The 21,451-nt window shown below is 42.4% G+C and overlaps 2 protein-coding genes across 4 annotated transcripts; one reads left to right on the top strand and one right to left on the bottom strand.

The window, feature by feature from the left end:
- Window positions 1–77: 77 nt before the first annotated feature.
- On the top strand, window positions 78–6,895 carry cnep1r1 (CTD nuclear envelope phosphatase 1 regulatory subunit 1). Its single transcript, XM_022228423.2, has 7 exons — window positions 78–239; window positions 1,883–1,934; window positions 2,306–2,377; window positions 2,640–2,713; window positions 3,968–4,077; window positions 4,533–4,587; window positions 5,116–6,895. Exons 2-7 carry the CDS (start codon window positions 1,901–1,903, stop codon window positions 5,149–5,151), a joined length of 381 nt encoding a protein of 126 aa, XP_022084115.1. The 5' UTR covers window positions 78–239; window positions 1,883–1,900; the 3' UTR covers window positions 5,152–6,895.
- On the bottom strand, window positions 6,886–11,992 carry med10 (mediator complex subunit 10). Of its 3 annotated transcripts, XM_087138356.1 has the most exons (6): window positions 11,838–11,911; window positions 9,772–9,891; window positions 9,445–9,645; window positions 8,945–9,028; window positions 8,373–8,475; window positions 6,886–7,942 (listed from the first exon to the last, which is right to left on the bottom strand). In XM_087138356.1, exons 3-6 carry the CDS (start codon window positions 9,567–9,569, stop codon window positions 7,856–7,858), a joined length of 399 nt encoding a protein of 132 aa, XP_086994482.1. In that variant the 5' UTR covers window positions 9,570–9,645; window positions 9,772–9,891; window positions 11,838–11,911; the 3' UTR covers window positions 6,886–7,855. The 3 variants fall into 3 exon arrangements, with proteins under 3 accessions (XP_086994482.1, XP_022084120.1, XP_022084121.1); XM_022228428.2 differs by lacking the exon at window positions 9,772–9,891 and having other exon boundaries at window positions 11,838–11,992; XM_022228429.2 differs by lacking the exon at window positions 9,772–9,891 and having other exon boundaries at window positions 9,445–9,639; window positions 11,838–11,949.
- Window positions 11,993–21,451: the final 9,459 nt, after the last annotated feature.

The following is a 21,451-nucleotide window of genomic DNA, read 5'->3' as shown; positions in this document are numbered from 1 at the left end:
GCTTTGGCACCAGTCTATATTTTCCTTTATATATTATATTTTGAGTAGTGTGGAGCCTGACCGTCTTTTCTTCTACTAAAATTACATTGTTACTAAAATACTAACTTCGTACTTCAACTTGTTCAGCCTTCAGGTATATGTTTTGTTTGGAGGACGCATATATCTTGGTGTGACCATAGAGCAAGGACGCAGTGCGTTTTCTTTACTGGCATCATTGTCATTGATTGGTTCAAATAAAGGTCAGCTTATTCTTTAAAAATAGAGTGAATTACACCATTGAGGTAGAAATAGGGCTCCTGATCTTAGTTAATGTCGATGTTGTTTTCAACCTCCTCCAAGTCCAAGTGCCAACTCCGAGGTCATGAAGGTGTTTTGCAATTGAGGGAGATATGGGGACGTCCCCTCTCCCAGCATAGCGGGGGCCCAGCCTCTGGGATGCCATTCTCCCTCCCTCTGTACAAGCATGGAGGAAAAAGAACACAATACATGCAATACATGTACATGGACCTATAATACTAGTACTAGTTCCACTGACATGACTAAGCATGCTTAGTGGAGCACAAGACTTTGACCTATCAAGATTTTACACATGGAACTATTTAGGGTTTTTAGAATTTTATTGTAATCTGTGTATTTTTCTGTCATTAGCGCAGTGTACATGTGTCCTATTACTAAATGAGGAATAAGTTTATTATTTATTCCGGTATTAGTTATTTTGTTATTTCTGGATATTACCGTAGGCCTACTTTTACTTGTTAATTATTTTTATAAGCGCTGATATTGATAATCAGTGTCCTGTCTTTTCCCCTTAATATATTGTGTTATTTATTCTCTTTTTCTGATAGCATCTTAGGAGAGCCTCATGATAATGATTAAGTTTGCTTCTTGGCAGTCCTGCAGGGGTTTTACCAGTTTGTACTGTGTATTTAGTAATTTTCCATGTCCTGTTTTATGCTTGTTGTCTTCGTCCTGATACATGTACCTGAGAAATAATAAATGAAATGAAATGAAAATGAAAATTTAGGCCTTAAACATTAGGACCTAGCCTAAGTTACGCCTAGGCCTAGTCGGAGTCACTTGGCATGTTTGGACTCTTCTACAAATTGCCTTTTTTAACATTTGGACATGGTTGGGTCCTATCGGCCTACCATGTCCAAATAATAAAAAAGGCAATTTGTAGAGGCCAAGTTACTTGGACTAAGTTATGCCTGGGCTTGCTACTCATACTCTTCCATTTCTGCTTTTTCAATCCATGAACTGATCCAATACAAAATTCAAAAAAGAGGACTAGGCCAAGGCCTACCGGTAGGCCTACTAGTGCTCCACTGAGTGGAGCTGTACCTACAATAATAACAATGATAATTGAAAATTTGTAATGCGCCATTTTCATAAATATGATCAACGGCGCAGTACAGGTACAATGAATGAATGTCACGGTGTGCTAGTACCCAAACCGTACTGTGGGGATCGTCTGTCTCGTCAACAGGGAGAATAATTTTACCTAAACCTAACTCTGCTGACATTGGGGATGTCTCAATCTTTCCCCGGGGACAGATGCCTCTAACCTTACCTAGAAAGAGAGGTAACTACCAGATATGGTGACACTACCTATAAATATCCACAAATGCCCCCAAGAAAGATACTCTGTTAGTTAGGCGATGGTGTTTTCCTTTGAGTTCTCATGTTTCTGCGTCATTACACGACTGCTTTGATTCAAATTTTACATTGTCATAACTGTGTGTTTTACTGTGACAATCATACACTTAGATAAGATACTGTTCACTTCAACCACAAAGGGCAAGTGTAGGCCTATGACTGAGTTGGAATGGTAATGTTTGCTGACTTGCTGATTACATGTATCTCAAATTTAAAAAACCTGCAGATCAAAAAGTATTTTACGATGAAAATGCCGGTGGAGCAAGTGCAGACAGAAGGTAAGTAGTCAAAACCTGATTGACTCAGTGCAAAAGATGACATTTGATGCTTTAAAAAAATGGGTAGGGGCAGTGTTGTATCCGGGGCAGTGTTGTACTTTCTCATAAATATTGTTTAGAGTGTGAAGATTGTTGGATGGGTCCAAATTAAAGTTTCTTAATAATTGACTTATGAATTCTTTTCTGGTTTGGTGTGTTTGGACATGCCAGAGAAAAATGAAATTCATAACATAGGTATCAACTTCAATGAGAGTTTTTTGTTACACACAGCAGTTTAATATGAGCCGTCTGCTATTATTTGTATATCATTCCATGTCTTTGGTGAATAAATATTGCATATATTGTTTCGGTTTGTTTTATCTGTTATTCAGATTTGAAGGCATTTGAGCGCAGGTTGACTGAGTACATTGCCAACCAGCGACCACAGTCATGGTGTTGGAGAGGTAAGTAAACATGGCTCGTTTTTATAAAGTGGAGGATTTGAACTTTCTAGGGGGTTGGAAACTTAATGCACTGATCATTAGTTCACATGAATTACCGACGTTTTTCAATATCACTTTAAAAAAATCATGTTGTTATTGCATTATCAAGGTCATTTTAAGAGTTTTAATTCATTAAGATTCATTTTTTTGGCTTGCAGTTACCTCAAATTTCTAATTTAAGGTAAAATAAGTAATTGATGAATCCTCTGTCATTTTTCCGCAGTTGTTCTTGTTATCATATCAACAATCACAGCTCTAGGTGCGTGGTGTTGGCTTCTGGATAAGGAAACATCACAAGTTAGTCCATTACTTTGGATTTTCTTTTTCCAATTTTCAGGAGAGTTACTGAATAAAAGAAAAGTTCAGAGATATTATATTTTGTAGGTTGGTTATTTTTTGACTTTCAGAAATGTCACCTCCATTGTGACAATTTATGACAGCGGTCCATATCCAAGCTACACTGATGTGACATCACTTTAATGTTTTGACTTTTCAGTCTGAAGACCAAAGGTCATTTCCTTAATACTTCTTGAACCAGTAACAGCATGTGGCATCAGTGACTTTACCTGCAAAAGCTACATGTACATGTGGGTAATTCCAGAAATTAGGGGTCCAAAAGTGTGACATTTTTGTGTCCCTGTTACATACATGTATGACCTTTGTTATTTGACATGGAAACATCACCGGAATTTAATTTCAAACTATTACTATTTGTTTGGCAGGTAATTTCCATTAATTCATCACTCTTGGAAATTAGAAAATGTGTTCTAAGCTTACAAATTTATGTCAGATGTGGCAGGGACACGAAAAAGGGACACCAAAAAAATGGACCCCTAATTTCTGGAATTACATATTTACTCAGTTTATGAAGATATTATTATGGCAGTCATGCACATTCATGCAGTAGAAGACGTGTTTTCAGCTCAAAATCTCATCCTCATTATTGTCACTTTTGTTAATTTGACCAAATAGCCCCAAAGTAGGCTGAACTTGAAGTAGGTAATTAAGGTGGTTTTCACTTCCTCTCCTCATTGTTAATATTCATATTTCACAGTGATCCAAAGTAAAAGATTTGTTCGCTAAAAGCTCTGGTAGTTACAGGTAGTAAAAGCTGCGGAACGTGCATTGTTCATGCGTATTTTATGGCTGTCATTTTCAGGATAACAACCTGGCTTTTCGAATGGTGGATTGCAATTATGTAATAACGAAGATATCTTTGTTAATTGTTTGAAGATAACAGAAACAAACTTACCCGAATTCCGCCCACTTTCAAATCCATGTTTATACAAGGAAGTACTGTCTTTATTGTAGATTATTTGTTTATAACAGAAACAAACAGAAACAAACTTACCCGAATTCCGCCCACTTTCAAATCCATGTTTATACAAGGAAATACTGTCTTTATTGTAGATTATTTGTTTATAACAGAAACAAACAGAAACAGAAACAAACTTATCTGAACTCCACCAACTTTCAAACCATGTGTAGACTAGGAAGTATTGTCTTTGTCATTTTGGGCATTTCATAATTGTTGTACATTTTGTTATTCAGGTGTCATTTATACAGTCTCTCTACAACCACCCATATTTTGCCCTGAGTGGTCTCTGCCTTATATTGCTGTTCTTGTGCGGGATTCACAAACGGGTCGTTGCGCCAGCCATGTATCCTTTCACCATGAACCAGGATATGAAATTCCAATTCATTTCAAATTAGAAATCAAGGGGCAGAACTTCAACCTTGTTGGTAGATACCAGTATTTTCTGGTCAACAGAAGTTAGACTAGTCCAGTGAACCATTTGGCAACAATCTGCCAAGGTTTGTAACGTCACCTGTTGTAAGACAGCCCAGAATTTGAACACCTAATGTGTCAAACAGGATGGTCTTTTTTTCTTCTCAAACACTCAAGTGACTGCCGTGTTTATATGTTCCGAAAACGTGATGATTTTTGTACTAATTTCCACTAATCATAACATCGGTACCAGCTTTCCACTTGTCTCACACTTCAAAGGAGATCGATATTAAAGTTTTCCAAATTCTTAGCAATCGGGTCATCCAGAGGGATATTTGATGACGCATTACATGTATTGTGTTGGAACCTTGACAAGCATGTGTCCAGAATAACAGCACGATGTCGCTCTGTTCTTGCAGACTTCAACATGTCCTGTGATGACGTGAGTTTCAGGCCGACTTTTCTTCAAACTCTTCATCAAGAATACTTAATTGTGTCTTTATACATTCAAACCTTTTTAATAAGAACAGTATTAACACATCTTGCTTAAGACAAGGAAATGTTTAGGTCCCAACCTCTGGCTTTTTATTGATTTCATTCTTGATAATACAAGGCATCTGTTATAACAAGGTAATCTGCCAAGTCCGAAGGACCTCGTATTAACGAGGTTTGCCTGTCTGTCGTTTTACACCATGCTGTCTGGTTGATATTTAAAACCACATTGTGTATTATCCATTCTGAAAATCTTGCAACATTTAAATATAAGTATTAATAATGACTTCACAACTTGCAAGAGGTCAATTTCTCCATGGGTTTTCATGTGGTGTTATGGTACAAGATGAAAGAATATGTATGGGGGTCCCTTGGAGTTTTTGCCTGATTGGAAAAGGTTGTTCTTGAAAGCAAAAGTGCAGTTATATTTTTTGTAATTTCAACTAATGTTAAAATATCCTTTTTTTTCCTTTCACAGACAGGAAAGCTTATTCTCAAGCCGCGTTCAATGTGACAAGATCTATAACATCCATCTCATTGGAAAAGTGACTCCATTACTTTCAGAATACCAAGTCATCTGTATTCCCTTGTTGAGCTATCTGATATGCAACTTTCCATTGGATCTACAATTTTCGTTTTTACTTCACCACTATGCCATGGCAAACTGAAAAACATTGTGCATCTTTTGTAGTGTGGAATTTCCTATTTGCTTTTCTGACTTCTAGTTGCACGTCTGTTCTCTGTACATTCTTCACCCCTTGGGTCTGACAGATCTTAACTGACACTCTGGTGTGAGATGATAGTACAGGTCACAAAATCTTGATAAAGAATTGTTGAACTTTCTTTTAAAAAGTGCTCTGAACATCTTATGCCCCAGTAGGGGTTCTTCCCAAAGGAGGATCCATCTCTTTTTGAAATGTGCCTGGTTTTAAGAGTCCTTTGAAAGTTGCAATGGCATGGGAAAGATGGCTTAACCAGTTCAAAAAGGGTATGACGGAAACACTCAGGGATGTCCTGTGTTGTAACACAGGGGACATTTAAACAAAATGTGGCGAATTCTGCGTGCAGTGCTGCTTGACGTCCCACTCTTGAATGATCCCCATTGAACGCAGACTCAAATTAGTCTCTTGAATGTGCAGAGCCCTCAAGAGGCCGTGGGCCACAGCTGTGCATTGTAGCAAACTCCGCTCCAAAACATTATTGTAATGATGCAGCATAAATAAATGTTGCACAGATTTTGAACAAATGACCACCAATGGTCGGTATTTGTAAAGGAATGTGGTTCTTGTACCTTGTCACTTTGAGAACTTGGGACAAGTGCAACATAAACGACAATGTAATTCCATCAGCAAGTTGCAGAACTTAATCCATGTAGTTAAGCTTGGAAAAAACCTATGAAGGATTCCTTTGTTGGTTGCCAAACACTGCGTTTCTAGAACAGTAAATTACGTGTAATAAAACATGTTTGCACTGTTTGGTTTATCTTGGTGAAATATATACAAGTTTCATCAGTGTAGAGAGTTTGTACTAGAGTGAAATGAGCAGTGCAGGAATTGGCTGAATTTATGGTGCCCACTCAGTCATGTCCAAAAACAGTAACGCTTAATGTCAGTAGTTCATAACTTCATCTGTTGGTTTTTGCATTTTGCAATGCAAAGTAATTCACAGGATGAAATAAGCCTTTTGCGAGTTAAATTTGAATAATCTGGTACACTGAGTTCTTTAAATTACATGAACATAACAATTGGAATTCTCCATACTATAGCCACTGTTGATATACCTCGTGATTTGGGGCAAGCTTTTCCTTAGTTCCATAAGAGACGCCTTGCAACAATACACTGTTCTCAATGGAAAAAGAAGGGCACAAAGGAACCAGTCTATTCCAGAGATGGTGGTCGCTAAGCAAAAGCTTGCCCCGAATTACGAGGTATAGCAACATTGTCTTTAGTCTGAGGAATTCAAATTATTATGTTCATGTGCAATCAGATAACTGTGTGCTAGATTTTATTCAAATTTAACTCGCAAATGGCTTATTCAATATGCATTAAGAAAAACATCCTTTGTATGGTTCATTCAGAAAGTTGCAACTGTTAAAAAAAGCAACTTTAGAATGCGAGTATCCTTGGATGTGTGTGTAAACTGTGTTGCTGTTTGCTTTATTGTCATTTTAGCAATGAGCTAGGAAGCAGATAATACTGTATCTTATGTACATATTCTAACCAAATAAATTAATAAAAATCACATCAAATTGCTCAGAAGGCATGGTCCAGGGCTCCATTTATTGAATTCCTTGCATTGACTTTTAGTGTCACACAAGCATGAATCTCAGAGGAGGAAGAGATAGCCAAAAGGGTTATTCCAGAAAATTGACAAATTTTAATGTAAAACACCCCACTTCAACTTTGTGTAAAGGCTCCCGATCTCAGAAACATATACGTAAATTCCCAGTGTTAGCATCTTTTCCACCCATAACCTCCCCCATTTGATTATGTGACATTCCTAGCATTTCAAAGGAGATTCAAATTAGTTTTGTCTACAGAACTGATTAAAAGGTTGGGATGAGTGCATGCAGCACTGCTAACGAGCATCAGATATGTAAACCTGGTTCGTTATTGTAGCAGTAGGGTACAGCAACTGTAATAACCCTAAGATATAACTGCAGCTGCACTGCCAGTCCAAATCAAACTGGCACATAGTATGGTTACTTCGTTTAGAACATTGTCCCAGCCTTCTCATGAGAACTACGATGATGCAGTATGAATGCAGCACAGAGTTTGAACACATGATCACCAAGGGTCAGCATTTGTGAAGTCCAACCTTGTAAAGGCATCGTTCTTGACGTCGAGAGTTGACTGTAATCCAGTTTCACTATTCAAACTTGGTACACTCTTTCAAGCTACTGAGTCTTGAATACTGTTGACTGCAGGGAAGGGCATACGTTTCAGTCCAAAAACTCTCTAGATCTTTGTTTATCATGTATAACAGACCCACCAGAGGTTTTTGCCTTGAACTCAGCAGTTGGGCCAAGTCTTTGTGAAATAGGGCCAATCATAAGCAAGCGTTATCCTGATACACAAGACAACTTGTAAAGTTGTCACAGAGTCTGCAGTCGGGGTGTATGTGAACCGCTGGATCCCTCCGTGGTGCTTGCTGCAGATGTTAGCTGGGTCTTGGGCCAGGCCAACAGAATCCATCCATCGTGCTCTGCTGCTCTGTGTTCATGTGTCACCTCGGTGCACCTTGTACTGCTCCATCTCTTCAGGAAACATCTTGTTCAGCTCTGTGATCAAGTTCTTCTTGAATTTCTGGAAGTTGGACAAAAGAAACATGAGCTGCAGAGACAACTGGACAGTTCCAGTATATAACAAAAGTTTATCTGTTCACAGAGTTTCTTTAATGAACAAAACTTTGACTCATTATTGTGAACATGATACATCCATTCCTACTCAAGAATGTTTGGCCCCCAAACACTGGACTTGACAGACAAGTTTCATTGTCCTAAAATAAAGTCCAAGTATTCAGACATTCAGGAAATATGGAAATAAATGAAATGAAAAAAAAATATGTGTCCATATCAGTCAACATGGTCAATCACACCCATTCCAGGTGCTTTCTGCATCCATGGCTTCCGTCGAATGCTAATCCCACATCCAGGCCCAAAGCAGACATGGGAAAAAAGTACATCACAACAGGGCCCGGATTATTCCCGCAAGTTCAAGTTCAGTTAGTACTTACTGAAAATGTCTCAATCTTGCCCTTGACTTGTTCATTCTTGATGACGGCTTTCTCCATACAGTCCTTGGTATACAGCTGGGGATTGCGGCCCTGGTCGATGTAACTGAAAGACCAAAAAAGTAGGAAGAGGAAAATTGAATACCTAGTGACAACTAAATTACATTGCACAGGGTATGGTGTACCTATTATTTATTATTCACCTGTCATTTAAGCCTAAGCTCTAACCTTCCTAAATCCTTCATTCAAAATCTTACTTGTATGAGTGGAGGATTTCAAAGGAATAATGCTGCATGACAAGGTTATGAGCCAGACCTTGTGTTGTTAATGCTTAGCCATGTATAAATATGAGCCTGGGTTATATTGTAAAGCAACTACATAGCTCCAAAATATTATTCACACAGTATCAACATTTTGACAGTTATTGTCAGAGGATGTTGAAGTACTGGGGCAATGGTCACATCCCCGAGGAGCATATTAATGAAAAAATGGAGGAATTTGGAAGAGTTGAGGCTATATCAGAGTGGACGGGCCTAGAAGGTACGGGTTAAGATTTGTTTTGTCACAGTACTCACTCGAAGACCTCCAAGGGTACTTGAACATCTTGAACCTGTGTCTTGGTTTTCTCCATCTCCAACAAACCTGTCACCAGGGTGTGTCTTGAACCAAAACAAAAACACCCATTATGAAACAGTTTAGACTATGGAAAATACTTCTTTAAACCTCCCTTCAATTACATATAGGTGGATCTTCAGCTCAACATAAATTCTAACCCCTCAACATTTTTGCCAGAAACCTCTTCAACTCACACATCCCATTTAATGTTATGCAGAAAACGATTACAAAACTGGACATCTTTAATTTGATAAATAAGGGTGTTAAGAAAGATCATATTATTTTGTCGAGCATCCAGTCAGATTTGGTAAAAAAAAAAATCACCAAGAAAGGCCAAGATAATTGTCATAACTCATAAATAGAAGAAAAGATATCGGCTGGCACTCGAACAAAGGTGCCATTAATTCTACAACCTCAAAATCAAATGCAAAATTTATACCCAATACTGAATAATTCTTACAGCTTTTGGTTGAGCGTTATCTGTCCCTGAGGTTGAAAGTCACTGACAATAATTCCCAGTTGTCGAGTGTTCTCAACAAAACGTTCCAGGCTTTCCACCAAGGGTTCAAACTTCTCAGACGCCATTGTCCACCGTCAGTGTCCAAGTATTTTTACAACAAAGCTGATGTGGTGGGCAACAGTTGAACCGGATGACCTGTAGCTGAAAAGATGATGATCAGATATCTGAATGTTTAGCATGTCTAGATCTAGCCCCATACTAGAGCCAGTCTACTGGAGTACCTCAATATCCTTGGCCCTATGCCAAAATTCATATGGCTCTACTCACCCAATTAGTTTAAAAATTTGACTGAAGTGCAATTCTCCAATCTGTTTGTGAAATTCTGGTCTCTATTGTGTTGTCTCAATTTGTTTATCACGCCGATTTATCCCTTTGTTTAACAGCTACCTGCAACAAACCAAATTGGGATCTTTTTGATCTGGGAACCAGACAGTGATAACTCATAAACTTGCAATAGCTGTTTCATCCTGAACTTGGTATCAGGCATCTGGACACCAGTGATGAAGCTGGTTATAAACATCTGTTCAGTGTTTGCACTGAGTCATGCTTCGTTGAGTGCTTAAGTTGTACAGCAGTATTTCACACTTGACCCCAGAAGCACATTTACATGTATGTACATGTACATTGCGGTTCACTTTTGTTAAACATTCTTTTAGCTCATGCTCTGGGGATACACGTTGTTTATTGCAGTCTGGCCCCCCCAACAAAGATCTGGATCATGTTGACTGTGCTTATCATCCATTCAACGATACCAGCATGTTGGCAGTAAATTGGTTTATGTATATGTAGTCATGAAACATGTTGAATGGCTGTGTTGAAACAACAAAAAGAGACCAAAATGGACCGAGCCATGAATCAAACCCGATGGAAGGCAGAGAAAGAACCACTATGCCAACCAAATAGCTCAAGATCTTGTTCTTCCATGATGTAGGCCTATAAACATCCATGACGGGCATGACGGTATAGTCACCAGGTTTCTTAATTGGCCAATAACTGTGAAAACTAATCTGACTTGATAATAGATCACAAAAATTAGGGACCTGGCCTGGCGACAATACCATACATGTACATGGTCATGGATGTTAGGCTAGTCTACTCCCAGAATTGTGGGATCCGACATCTGCCCCGTTCCCACGTGAGAGCAGGGCGGATGTCGTTTGTAAGCATCAGAACCCCATTTTTATGATGTTCTATACCTTCAGCACCCTGTTCCAATAAGGGAACAAATTCTACTTTTTAAAAACAACTTATCTGAACAAGTTGCTGGTGATATCAAAAGAAAAGAAAACAGGGCTTTTGGTTTTGAGGGAAATTTAGAGGTAAAATGGCAGCGTACATGACTACCCCGAAGAGCTGTGAATGATGACAAATTGGCAACTGTAGTCTGGTTCCTTGACCTGGAAGGAGGTTTGTTTCGATGAATTTAAAATGCCCGAGTTGGGTAACCACACGAGAAACAAAATGGTGTGAGTCAATCAAGCGGTTGTCTTTTGCCAAACTGAGATTAGAAATTTGTGGTTTTCTGACTTAAATATTGTCAAAATTTACCTAAATTAGGCCTATATCAGGATTGAGCAATGGTTCCTTAAGTTCAAAATGTTAGTTAGTTTGAGAAAGTGGACTGTGTTTCCTTGTCTACTGGTGCTAAAGGTAATGAACACCATTTTTATCATATGTACAAAATCCTAGCCCATTTCCACAAAATTAATCCTGCAGTTATTGAGCATGAAGACAGTGTAATTAGCAAGGTACGTTTTAAAGTTAAAAGTAACTTTCCATTCTATTATAGGAACAGGGTCCTGAAATTAACAAACGCCCAGTTCTGGGGGCAAGTCCAGTCAAGACAGGGCCTTAGGCCTACCCAGAACTTCTGGGTTCACGAACCCAAAGTTCTGGGGGTATCCAGTAGACAGGCTCTCCCAGGCACAGGCCCTAGTAATATATTAATATAATAATGGCTCTTGTCTTAATGTGCAGTCCCTCATGCATCGCCCCATTTTTAGATTTCATCTAACATGCTACTGTTATCTTTTCAAGGTCTTAATGCGAGCGATGCATGATGGGCTTACACTGTACCAACATGACCAATGGGCCTGTCTTAGCAGGAAACCGTCTTAGCAATCCAATAGAACACATACATGTAATTTCTCACGAAAAAGATGCAATCTAAACAGTTAGACAATTCAGACATTGTTCATGCAATTGCAAACAAACAGGTTCGGTTGACGTTTAGTCCCAAATCAATCAAGAATGACTAGTTTATTTCACTGCAGTGCCCAAATTGCACTTTTGGCAGCTACATGTACACAGAAGTACAGTCCTTTTTAACCTACCTGCGTTTCTTAGTTGACACCGCTAAATTTGAGCCATGAACCATCTTAGGCCTACACCGTCACGTTCGTACATGTACAATGTTCAACGGGTTTCGGTCACTTCGCCCCATTTCCACGTCGCCCCCAACCATTTCGCCCCTAACCACTTCGCCCCTTCCCCACATCGCCCCATCTCCACTTCTCCCCATTTCCACTTCGCCCCACCGATAAGGCATTCTGTTCTTTAGTAAGAGAGGTATAGACCTAGATGGAACAGATGAAAACAACGACGTTTGAGCAACCAAATTAACGGTGGAAGAAACTAACTTTCAAAGGCCAAAACAATGCTTTCGATTTCCTGACTGACCCTCATTTTTTGGCGAGATCCAGTAACATTTTTATTGGCAAGCCTAAAAAACAAATTGAATGAATATAAGAAAGACAAATAAATAAATCCCGAATATGTCTCTCACGTTGAAACTATTTCGAGCCCTTTTTCAAGTGATCACCATGCAGTCCAAATCAAACTGTCGCCGTATTCCTCCACCATCATCAGTAGTTAGACAGTTTGTCTCATATTAAAACCAGGTCGGTTGACCCGTACCTGAATGCTTTACTGATGCCTCCTTGGGACTTCCTAGACGCAGATAATGTCAATGAATCTTGGGAAGGGTTCTTAGACATCGTTTATGCAGCAATGAAGGATGTGCTCTCCAGTAGATCAGTGAAATCAAGAAAGCGAAGAAACTGCCCTTGAGTTAACTCTCACATGAAACGCTTCTGCACACACTCCAGCCTGGGAACACACTGCTCTTCAAGAAAGCGAAATACTTTGGATCTATTCAAGATTTGAACCGTTACAAGACTGGAGTACGTAATCAGCTTAAGTTCATAATTTGTAAGGCTTACAAGATATTGATAAATTGTTTGTACCTAAAGATAACAGAAAGCGTTTCTGGGCTTATGTAAGAAGCAGGAGGCAATCACCCACTCCTTTGTCTTTCAAACATGGTGATAATATGCTTACTGCGTGATTATCATGATGAAGCCGCTGCATTTAATAGTTACTTTGCCTTAGTTTTTTTCTGAACCGAGCAGTGTACCAGATAACCCGCCATCTTATGATTTTCCGATTGACTATCTTTCCACTATCCATTTTTCTACACTAGAATTCATCGAATTATTTCACCCTTGGCATGAGGGGAAGGCACCTGGGCCTGATGGGATTGGTGCGAGATTCTTGAGTAGGCCTAGTACCGTGGACTCACCAGTTCACCAGGTGTTCCCTTGGTTGAAAGTCTGCAAATTACTCCTGTCTTTAAATCAGGTGATCGCAGTTTTTTGAACATTTACCAGCCTGTCACTTTAACTTGCGCCTCCACTTTATGTAAAGTCATCGAAAGGGTCATTTCGGATGTTATCCTAAGGCATTTGGATGATCTCTGCCTAATTTCTGCTAATCAACATGGTTTTTACCTCATAGATCTTGTGTTACTCAATTACTCAATGCATATCATACATGGGCTGCACAGCTTAATCAGCGTAACCCACCTAGAATTGACGCACTGGTTTTTTTTCTGGACAAAGCCCTTTGATCGCATGACACACTTCTCCATACTATAAGTAAGTTTGCTTCTGGGTTCAACATACATGTAAGAGGTTCTCTATGAAGTTGGATAAAACTTCTTGGTGGGTCGACTGCAGAGGGTGAGTTTTGTAGGACGAACCTCGGATTGCTCATTGGTGAAGTCTGGTGTTCCTCAGGGTAGTGTTTTGGGGCCCCTACTTTTTAACCTTTTATCAACGACATTAGTCCCCTTATGTATTGTTTGCAGATGATGTTTTGTTATACCGTTCCATTCATACAGATTTGGATGTCTCTGAACTTCAGAATGATCTTAATGAGCTGAGTGCTTGGAGTGCCTCCAATGGTATGACCTTTAACACATCTAAAACTAAAGTCATGCACATTTCCCGCAAAAGGACTCAGTTCTTTCCAGTTTCTTTCAGGCACTTCTCTCACAGCATCAAACAAGGTCAAATATCTTGGCGTCACTAAGCGCTCAGCTCTCATGGAATGATCACATTAAATCTGTCAGTTCATCAGCTAATCGCATGCTCGGTTTCACCAAAACTGAGGCCCGGGTTTTTAATGCCTCTGTACGTGCTAAGCTGTCCCTCTACAAGGTCCTTGTTCTTCCGCCCATCTTGGAGTATGGACTTCCTGCTTAGCTGCCTCAAACAAAGAAGCAGGGTGATATTCTAGAAAATATTCAGCGACGTTCTACTCAATTCATTTTAGGTCAGAAATGTGGAGTAATGCTTACGCAGATAGACTTCAGATTCTCAACTGGCCGCCCCTATATAACCGCCGGAATTTTGCTGTGTTGTCCCTTGTCTATAAATGTTTTTCCTAGTCTTGTTAAATGTGAAATATGTCTTAGTGTTCCTGTGAATTCCAGACATATCAATATTTTTAGTTTCAATCATCTCCAGGCTAGAACACAGTCCCTTCATTTATGTTGTTTTCATCAGTTTCCCCGGTTGCGGTCTGATCTCCCTGAAAATATTTACAACACTCTAATTCTGCAACCCTTTTCACGATTCCTGGCATTATCGAAAAACTCTGTCCTTTACCCCAATTCTTAGGCTTCATTACATTCACTGCTCTTCCACGTGTGGAAGGGAGATTTGAATGTTTCCCAAAGTCTTATGTATTAAGTTAGCGGGGCATTTTTTTCTCTCATTTTTTTTGGTGTCGGAACCCAGGACGACTGACTTTCTTAGGAATTTAGCCATTTGCTTGTACGGTCAAAAAAAAAATCACTCAGCCCAGCACAGTGTCATAAGTTGGGGAGCTCTTGTGGTGCATGATGGCGTCAACTCCATGCTGCCCGCCTGACTTCAACCTACCATACTATGGCCCTGACGATAGCCTTCGTCTGCCACTACCCATGATGCCATAACCAAGTCCAACCTTCCAGCTGTCACAACCAAAGGTCACACCCAGTGAGCAGATCCAAGCCAGTGGTGATCAATTTACAAAGATGCAGCCCCCCCAGATAGTGTCAGAGGACCGCCACGAACTCTGTCTCCCACCGAACACCAGTAAGCCTGTGCCAAGTCTTCAGCAGCCGAGTCATTCGAAGGATTTGAGTAGTTCCTTGACACCGATTCAGTCCCACCCTCATCAAACAGGACTCTGTGACTAGCCGAACCTTAGTCCCCTACAGTTGGCTGGTTTTGATCCACCCCTCCCAGTTGCCGAGCGCCATGTACCGTTCGCATATACCACTCATCAGGTCAAAGACGTTGCGATGTTCTCAGGGTCAATCTCCGAAAAGCACGGTCTAAAAGTTGAAGATTGGGCGCGTAACATGTCCTACTTGCTTGAGGCAAAGGGACCACAACCAAGCCAGGTGCAGTTCCATGAAGTGGTGAGGCACACGAGGGGGAAAGCACGTGATGTCATTTTAAACCTTGAGAGTCGGGGAGGAGAAACGACAGTAGAGGCAGCTATTACAGAACTCATCGAGGAATTTGGTGAGGGCTGTACTGCAGTGATGCCCATCGTTACATTCTTCGCGAGGAGACAGCGACCGGATGAAAACCCAACTGAGTTCGCAATTGCATTGGAGGCGCTGTTAAGGCACACTGAAGATGTTTAGCGAAGACAAGGGAGGAAAGCATCACTCTGTGAAGACCGAGATTTGCTACTGACGACGCAGTTCATGACAGGCCTTCGAGATGAAGCCGTGAAGCAGCGACTCGCTCCGATGCAGCCTCGACGCACGAGCTTCAATGGTCTCCGTCAGGAACTACGGGTTATTAGCGAAGAACTTCACCATGCAAGGGAGATGAGACAGCAACGTTTCCAGTTGTGCCAACAAACAGTCAAAGGGAAACAACTGGGACAGCACAGGGGCAAGGCAAGACAATCAAATCAAAATCAGCAAGGCAACCAGGATGCAGGCAATTCCAACTCAAGTCAAAGTAAGTTCACCAGTGACCAGGTTACCGAACTGACCACCCTAGTCCAACGGCAGTTGACCACATTGGATCGTTTGATACAAGGGCAGCAATACCTTGGTCAACGAGTACAGGAACTGGAAGGACGCATCTCAGGTAGCCGGGTGAATCAGCAAACATGGAGACAATCAACAGGCCCATCCGCTTTGCATAAGCGTGACAACTGTTGCTACTTGTGTGGGGCACAAGGCCACTTTGCTCGCCACTGCACCAAGCGGAATGGTCCAGGCCAGCACTGATGAGGGGCGATCAGGGGGTAATTTGGAGCTTGCATGATTGCCTCGCAGGGCTCGGAAAGCAGCAGGGAACGTAAATCAGCAGATGAGCACCTTGTCGGCCCTGTGATCACTACTCAAGTTACTGTGGCTGGGCGGACATGTCGGGCTCTAATGGACACTGGATCGCAGGTGACTACGATCACAGATCAGTACATGTCAGCACATCCCAAACTGCAAGATAGAGTCATGAGCAAAGCAGATGTTCGTATCTATGGAGCGGGTGGCCAGAGTGTCCCGCATGGTGGGTACATCATGCTGGACATTGTTGTTTTGGGTCAGACAATCTGTGATGTGCCTGCCTTTGTGGTGCTTACCACAGACTTTCGATAATCTACCCCTGTTCTCTTGGGAACCAACGTCATCGTGGCCTTACATGATAGACTGCATCAAAGATATGGCCGGTGGTTTATGGCCAGGACCAGACGACGTTCTGACCCCTGGTTTAATGCTTTTCAGTGTGTCAACTGTGATGGGACTGACTTTGCAAACAGGGATGGTGAAATTGGCTCTCTTAAGTATGCCAGCAAGAGAAGGTTGGTGATAAAGTCCGGTGCGGAGGTAGATGTGCCAACACAAGCCCCAAGACGAACACATGGAAAGACCTTCTACGCACTTGTGGAGCCAGCCAATGCAACCTTTGAGGAGAATCTGGTCGTTGGTAGAACTTTTTCGGAGGTTAAAAGGGGAACGACCACTGTTCGAGTATGCAACCTCTCTCCGCGTCAATTCACTTTGAGGCCAAATACCTGCTTGGGTACCCTGTCTGTAGTCAAGGAATTGGCAGAGTTGAAGCGGACAAAGAAACCCACTCTAACTGCAACACCCACTAAGCTGTATGTAACCAGTCGGCGGTGGAACCCCAAGTCCCAGAGATTGATGTCAACCATGAGAACCTGACAGACAAGCAGGCAGAACAGGTTTTCCAGTTACTCTCCGAAAACAAGGATGTTTTCTCCCGAGATGATCAAGACCTGGGCTACACTGAGACGGTAGAACATGAGATACCCCTGATTGATAATATTCCCTTCAGGCTGCCGTACCGCAGGGTCCCACCAGGGCAACTCCAAGACGTCCGACAGCATATAGACAAGCTGAAGGCATCCGGAGTGATACAGCCGAGTCAGAGCCCTTATGCATCCCCCATCGTAATCGTACGAAAGAAGGACGGTAAAATCAGACTCTGTGTCGATTGTCGCCAGCTGAACGCCAAGACGGTGCGGGATGCATTTCCACTGCCTCGCGTCGAAGATGCCTTAGACGTCCCTTGGTAAAGCCAAATACTTCGCAAACCTGGATCTGACGTCCGGGTACCTCCAAGTCAAGGTGGTTGAAAAGGATCGACCCAAGACGGCATTCACGTCCCCCCATGGGCTTGTATGAGTTTACCAGAATGCCCTTTGGGCTAATGAACGCCCTGGCAACATTTCAAAGACTGATGACCGCTGCCCTTGGGAACATGAATTTCGACTCCCTCCTTCTGTACCTTGATGACATAATCATACATTCAGTAGTACTGTAGATGAACACCGAGAGAGGCTTGCAAAGGTTTTCGAGAGGCTGCGTGAGTATGGTTTGAAGCTTAAACCATCCAAATGCCATTTTTTCCAGTCACAAGTTCGCTATCTTGGCCATGTTGTGTCTGCAGATGGTATTGCCACCGACCCTGTAAAGACGTCTGCCGTCGTGGATTGGCCCAAGCCGAAGACCAAACAGGATGTCCGTAGTTTCTTGGGGTTCACTGGCTACTATCGGCGTTTCCTTCACAATTATGCTCGAATTGCGGGACCACTTTTTGCCCTGATAGGAGGCAGGCGTGGAACGAAGGATCCACCGTTCACCTGGAGTCAGGAGCGTCAGAAAGCTTTCGACCTACTGAAGCAGAAAATGACTTCAACCCCGGTCCTTGCCTATGCTGACTATGCCCTCCCATTCACTGTCCAGACAGATGCCTCGGCCGATGGGTGTTGGGCAGTTCTCACACTTGTGCAAGATGGACGAGAGCGGCCAATAGCATACGCCAGTCGCACCCTTACACCGTCAGAGGCCAAGTATCCTGCTCATAAGCTGGAGTTCCGAGCTCTCCATTGGGCAATAACGGTGAAGTTCCGCAATTACCTCTATGGTCAAGATGTCACTGCAGTCACCGACAACAACCCACTCACTTACATTCTCAAAACGGCCAAGCTGGATGCTTATGGTCAGCGATGGGTTAGTGATTTGTCTAAGTTTAAGTTGGACATAATCTACCGGCCCGGTCACGCCAATGGCAGTGCAGCTGCACTGTCACGGATTGTCAGGGATGAAGTATCTTGCGTCTTTGGTACCAATGAAGTGGGGATGGACAGATCGGAGGATAAGTTGGCGAGCGAAGAACAGAATGGGGGAGAGAAGGTATCAGCACAGTTGCAGGCTCAAGAAGTAACGTCGCGCGCCAAGAGAAGGTCCCAGTATTTCGGGTGATGAATCAGTTTCAACTGCCCACGACAACCTCATCCCAGGTACAAGCCTTGTTCAGGGTGTTGACCTCCTCTCAGCACAGCTGAGAGATGAAGCCATCTCCAGAGTTATATACCTGAAGGGCATACGAGAAGGAAGACCATGCAAAAGGCAACTGGGACAAGAAACCAGTGCTGTCCGTCGGCTGTTGAGGAGTTGGGACCGATTGGAGGTAAGATCTCCTTGTTCATCGTCTGGGTGGTGATGCAGCTGGCCGGCAGTACCTCCTTGTCATACCAGTAGACCTTCGATCACAGGTGTTACAACACCTTCATGACTCGATGGGGCATCTTTGTCTCGACAAGACACTACACCAAGCTAGGGAGAGGTATTTATGGCCTGGCCTCTATTCTGACATCCGTGCTTACATCAAGAAGTTCAGACGGTGCACACTCAGGAAGACGCTAGACACCTGAAGACAGACAACGCTGGAAAGTATCCGCACTACACGCCCGCTGGAGCTAGTCTGCATCGACTTCTTGAGCCTAGAAAGGTCAAAGGGTGGCTATGAACACGTTCTGGTCATAACCGATCATTACTCCAGATACACCCAGGCATACCCCACCAAAGATGAAAAAGCGACGACTGTGGCCAAGGTGTTGTGGGAGAAATTTGTGGTCAATTATGGGATTCCAGAGAGGCTGCACTCTGACCAGGGCAAGTCCTTTGAGTCAGATGTGATAAAGGAGTTGTGTAAGCTGCTTGGGGTGAAGAAGACCCGAACCACACCATATCACCCCCAGGGGAATGAAATGATGGAACGTTGGAACCGGACGCTGATGTCAATGTTGGGGACACTCAATCCGGAGCAGAAGGTCAACTGGGCTATATATGTGTGCGTCCTGACCCATGCATACAACTGCACCCAACATGAGTGTACTGGGTATTCCCCATTTTATCTGATGTTCATGCGGAGGCCCAAGTTACCCGTAGACATCCTCATCCCATCAACACAAGACAACGAGGCAGAGCAAAGGCCCGACCACAATTACCCCCGCTATGTCCGGCGCCTCAGACAGCACATGCATGACGTTTACTGGGAAGTCCAGACGACAGCTGAAAGGGCCAGGATCAAGCAGAAGGCCACGTATGATCAGCAGGCAAGTGACTGCATCCCCCAGGCTGGTGACAATTTCCTTGTTGCTAACAAGTCTCAGCGCGGGAAAGCCAAACTGAAGGACAGGTGGGAAACAGACCCCTATATCGTTGTGAGGAAACAGCAGGGCATCCCAGTCTATGTGGTCCGGCGGATAGGCTCTCCCAACACCAGGACTCTTCACCGCAACATGCTCATGCTCCGCCCATTCGACGTAGTATCGGCACCGGGAACTTCAGACTCTGAAGAGTCACAAGCTAAATCTCAGCTGAGGCCAAGCAGAACCAGCCTCTGCAGATGCCAGTACAGAGATGGTCAGTCCTGTGACAGCTCAAGAACTGAACTGCTAGGTCAGAGTGAGTCAGAAGGAAGTGGTCACACTAATGACAGCAGAAGGTACCCACCTCTACCCAGACTCCTTAGAAGAGGACGTCCTGTAACGCCACAGCTGGAAGAGCCTGATTCCAGTACAGACACCGAGAACAATGACTTGTCATTTGAGGAGGTATACTCTCCAGACGGCGCCCTCCACGAAGGCGAAGACCACCTCAGCGCTTTGGGAGTGGAAATAAGTATTGTACTGTAATAACTTAGGTTAGATGGTGCATTTCATGTACTTAAGTTTCCCTTGTTGAGGACAACAAGGATTTTAAGTGGTGGCAAGTGTGGAAGGGAGATTTGAATGTTTTTTTTTACATGACACTTTTTCTTTTACAAGCTTCCTTAGTTTAGTCAGCAACTTGTCTGGTACCCCGTATCACCTTTTAGTTTAGCATTGCTCATCGAGCTCAGGCCTCAGCTCCTGCAGTTAATTGTGCAGACTGGTGCGCGCTACGGAAGAGTGAGCATTACCACTCACTGCTCTCTTCAGCCTTCCCACATTTGCACTTTTCTGCTCTTGTCACCAGTTGCAGCTGGGGTTTGTGCCTGATTGGTCACTCGAGTAATCCACTTGTGGCACTGTGTTGGGTTGTTATCACATTTCCATTTTTTTTCATTTGTTAACTTTGTCCTGACCTTCCAAATAAATCGCGACCCAGTCTTCCTGAACCAGGTGTCTTCAGATCTTGTTACTTTCCCAAAGTCTTATGTATTCAGTTAGCGGGGCAAATTTCCAGGTTACACATGCATCATGTCCTTACCAGAGTAGCTCACCCTTTTTGATTTCGCCCTTTTTTGTAATTCTTTCCTTACTTCATAACTGGACCAATGTGCCATTTCATGTACATGTATTTATTTATTTTATGTTTATGTCCTAGGTGGTCGTTTTAATTCTTTTTTTAAAATTTATTTAATTAATGAAGTATTATCGTTTTATTTCTAGATAATACTTATTGTTAAATTTTTATAAAGTGTCCAAGTGTATTTTTATATGCATTTACATATTTAACTGCTTACATGTTCAGTGTTTTAGATAGTGTATTTACTTATTAGGCCTATTAATATCTTTAATTTTTCACTACTAGACTGTAGGGAGAGTGGTCTGTGACCACAGTGATTTTTTATTACTTTTGTCTCCCATCTTGTTTATGATGTATTATTGGCATCAATAAATTACAATACATTAGTATAGCACGGACGGGGCAAAGTGAAAATAGGGCGAAGTGGGGATTGGGCGACAACAAATACGTGTGTCCACGCGATGGTCTCCGAACCAAAGATCGTATAGTGCCGCGAAGCGGTCGATCCTCTTATGGCTCTCTTCCCATCCCACTTGTTGAAGGTACACTCACCAT

This window comes from Acanthaster planci, linkage group LG06, assembly GCF_054643075.1.
Source record: "Acanthaster planci isolate LZ-2023a linkage group LG06, COTS_SCS, whole genome shotgun sequence".
In the NCBI taxonomy this organism is placed as follows: Eukaryota; Metazoa; Echinodermata; class Asteroidea; order Valvatida; family Acanthasteridae; genus Acanthaster; species Acanthaster planci.
Note: the sequence above shows the minus strand (reverse complement) of the source record. Positions and strands in the feature narration are given on the sequence as shown.

What these genes read in the sequence shown, in the direction of transcription:
- med10 (XM_022228428.2), bottom strand. Translation starts at nt 9,569, where the DNA reads ATGGCGTCTGAGAAGTTTGAACCCTTGGTGGAAAGCCTGGAACGTTTT. An exon ending in ATAACGCTCAACCAAAAGCT is followed by an intron (nt 9,029 to 9,444) that starts GTAAGAATTATT and finishes TTTTGGTTCAAG; the next exon opens with ACACACCCTGGTGACAGGTT. An exon ending in GTACCCTTGGAGGTCTTCGA is followed by an intron (nt 8,476 to 8,944) that starts GTGAGTACTGTG and finishes TTGGTCTTTCAG; the next exon opens with TTACATCGACCAGGGCCGCA.
- cnep1r1 (XM_022228423.2), top strand. Translation starts at nt 1,901, where the DNA reads ATGAAAATGCCGGTGGAGCAAGTGCAGACAGAAG. An exon ending in TGGATAAGGAAACATCACAA is followed by an intron (nt 2,714 to 3,967) that starts GTTAGTCCATTA and finishes TTTGTTATTCAG; the next exon opens with GTGTCATTTATACAGTCTCT. An exon ending in CGGGTCGTTGCGCCAGCCAT is followed by an intron (nt 4,078 to 4,532) that starts GTATCCTTTCAC and finishes GCATGTGTCCAG; the next exon opens with AATAACAGCACGATGTCGCT.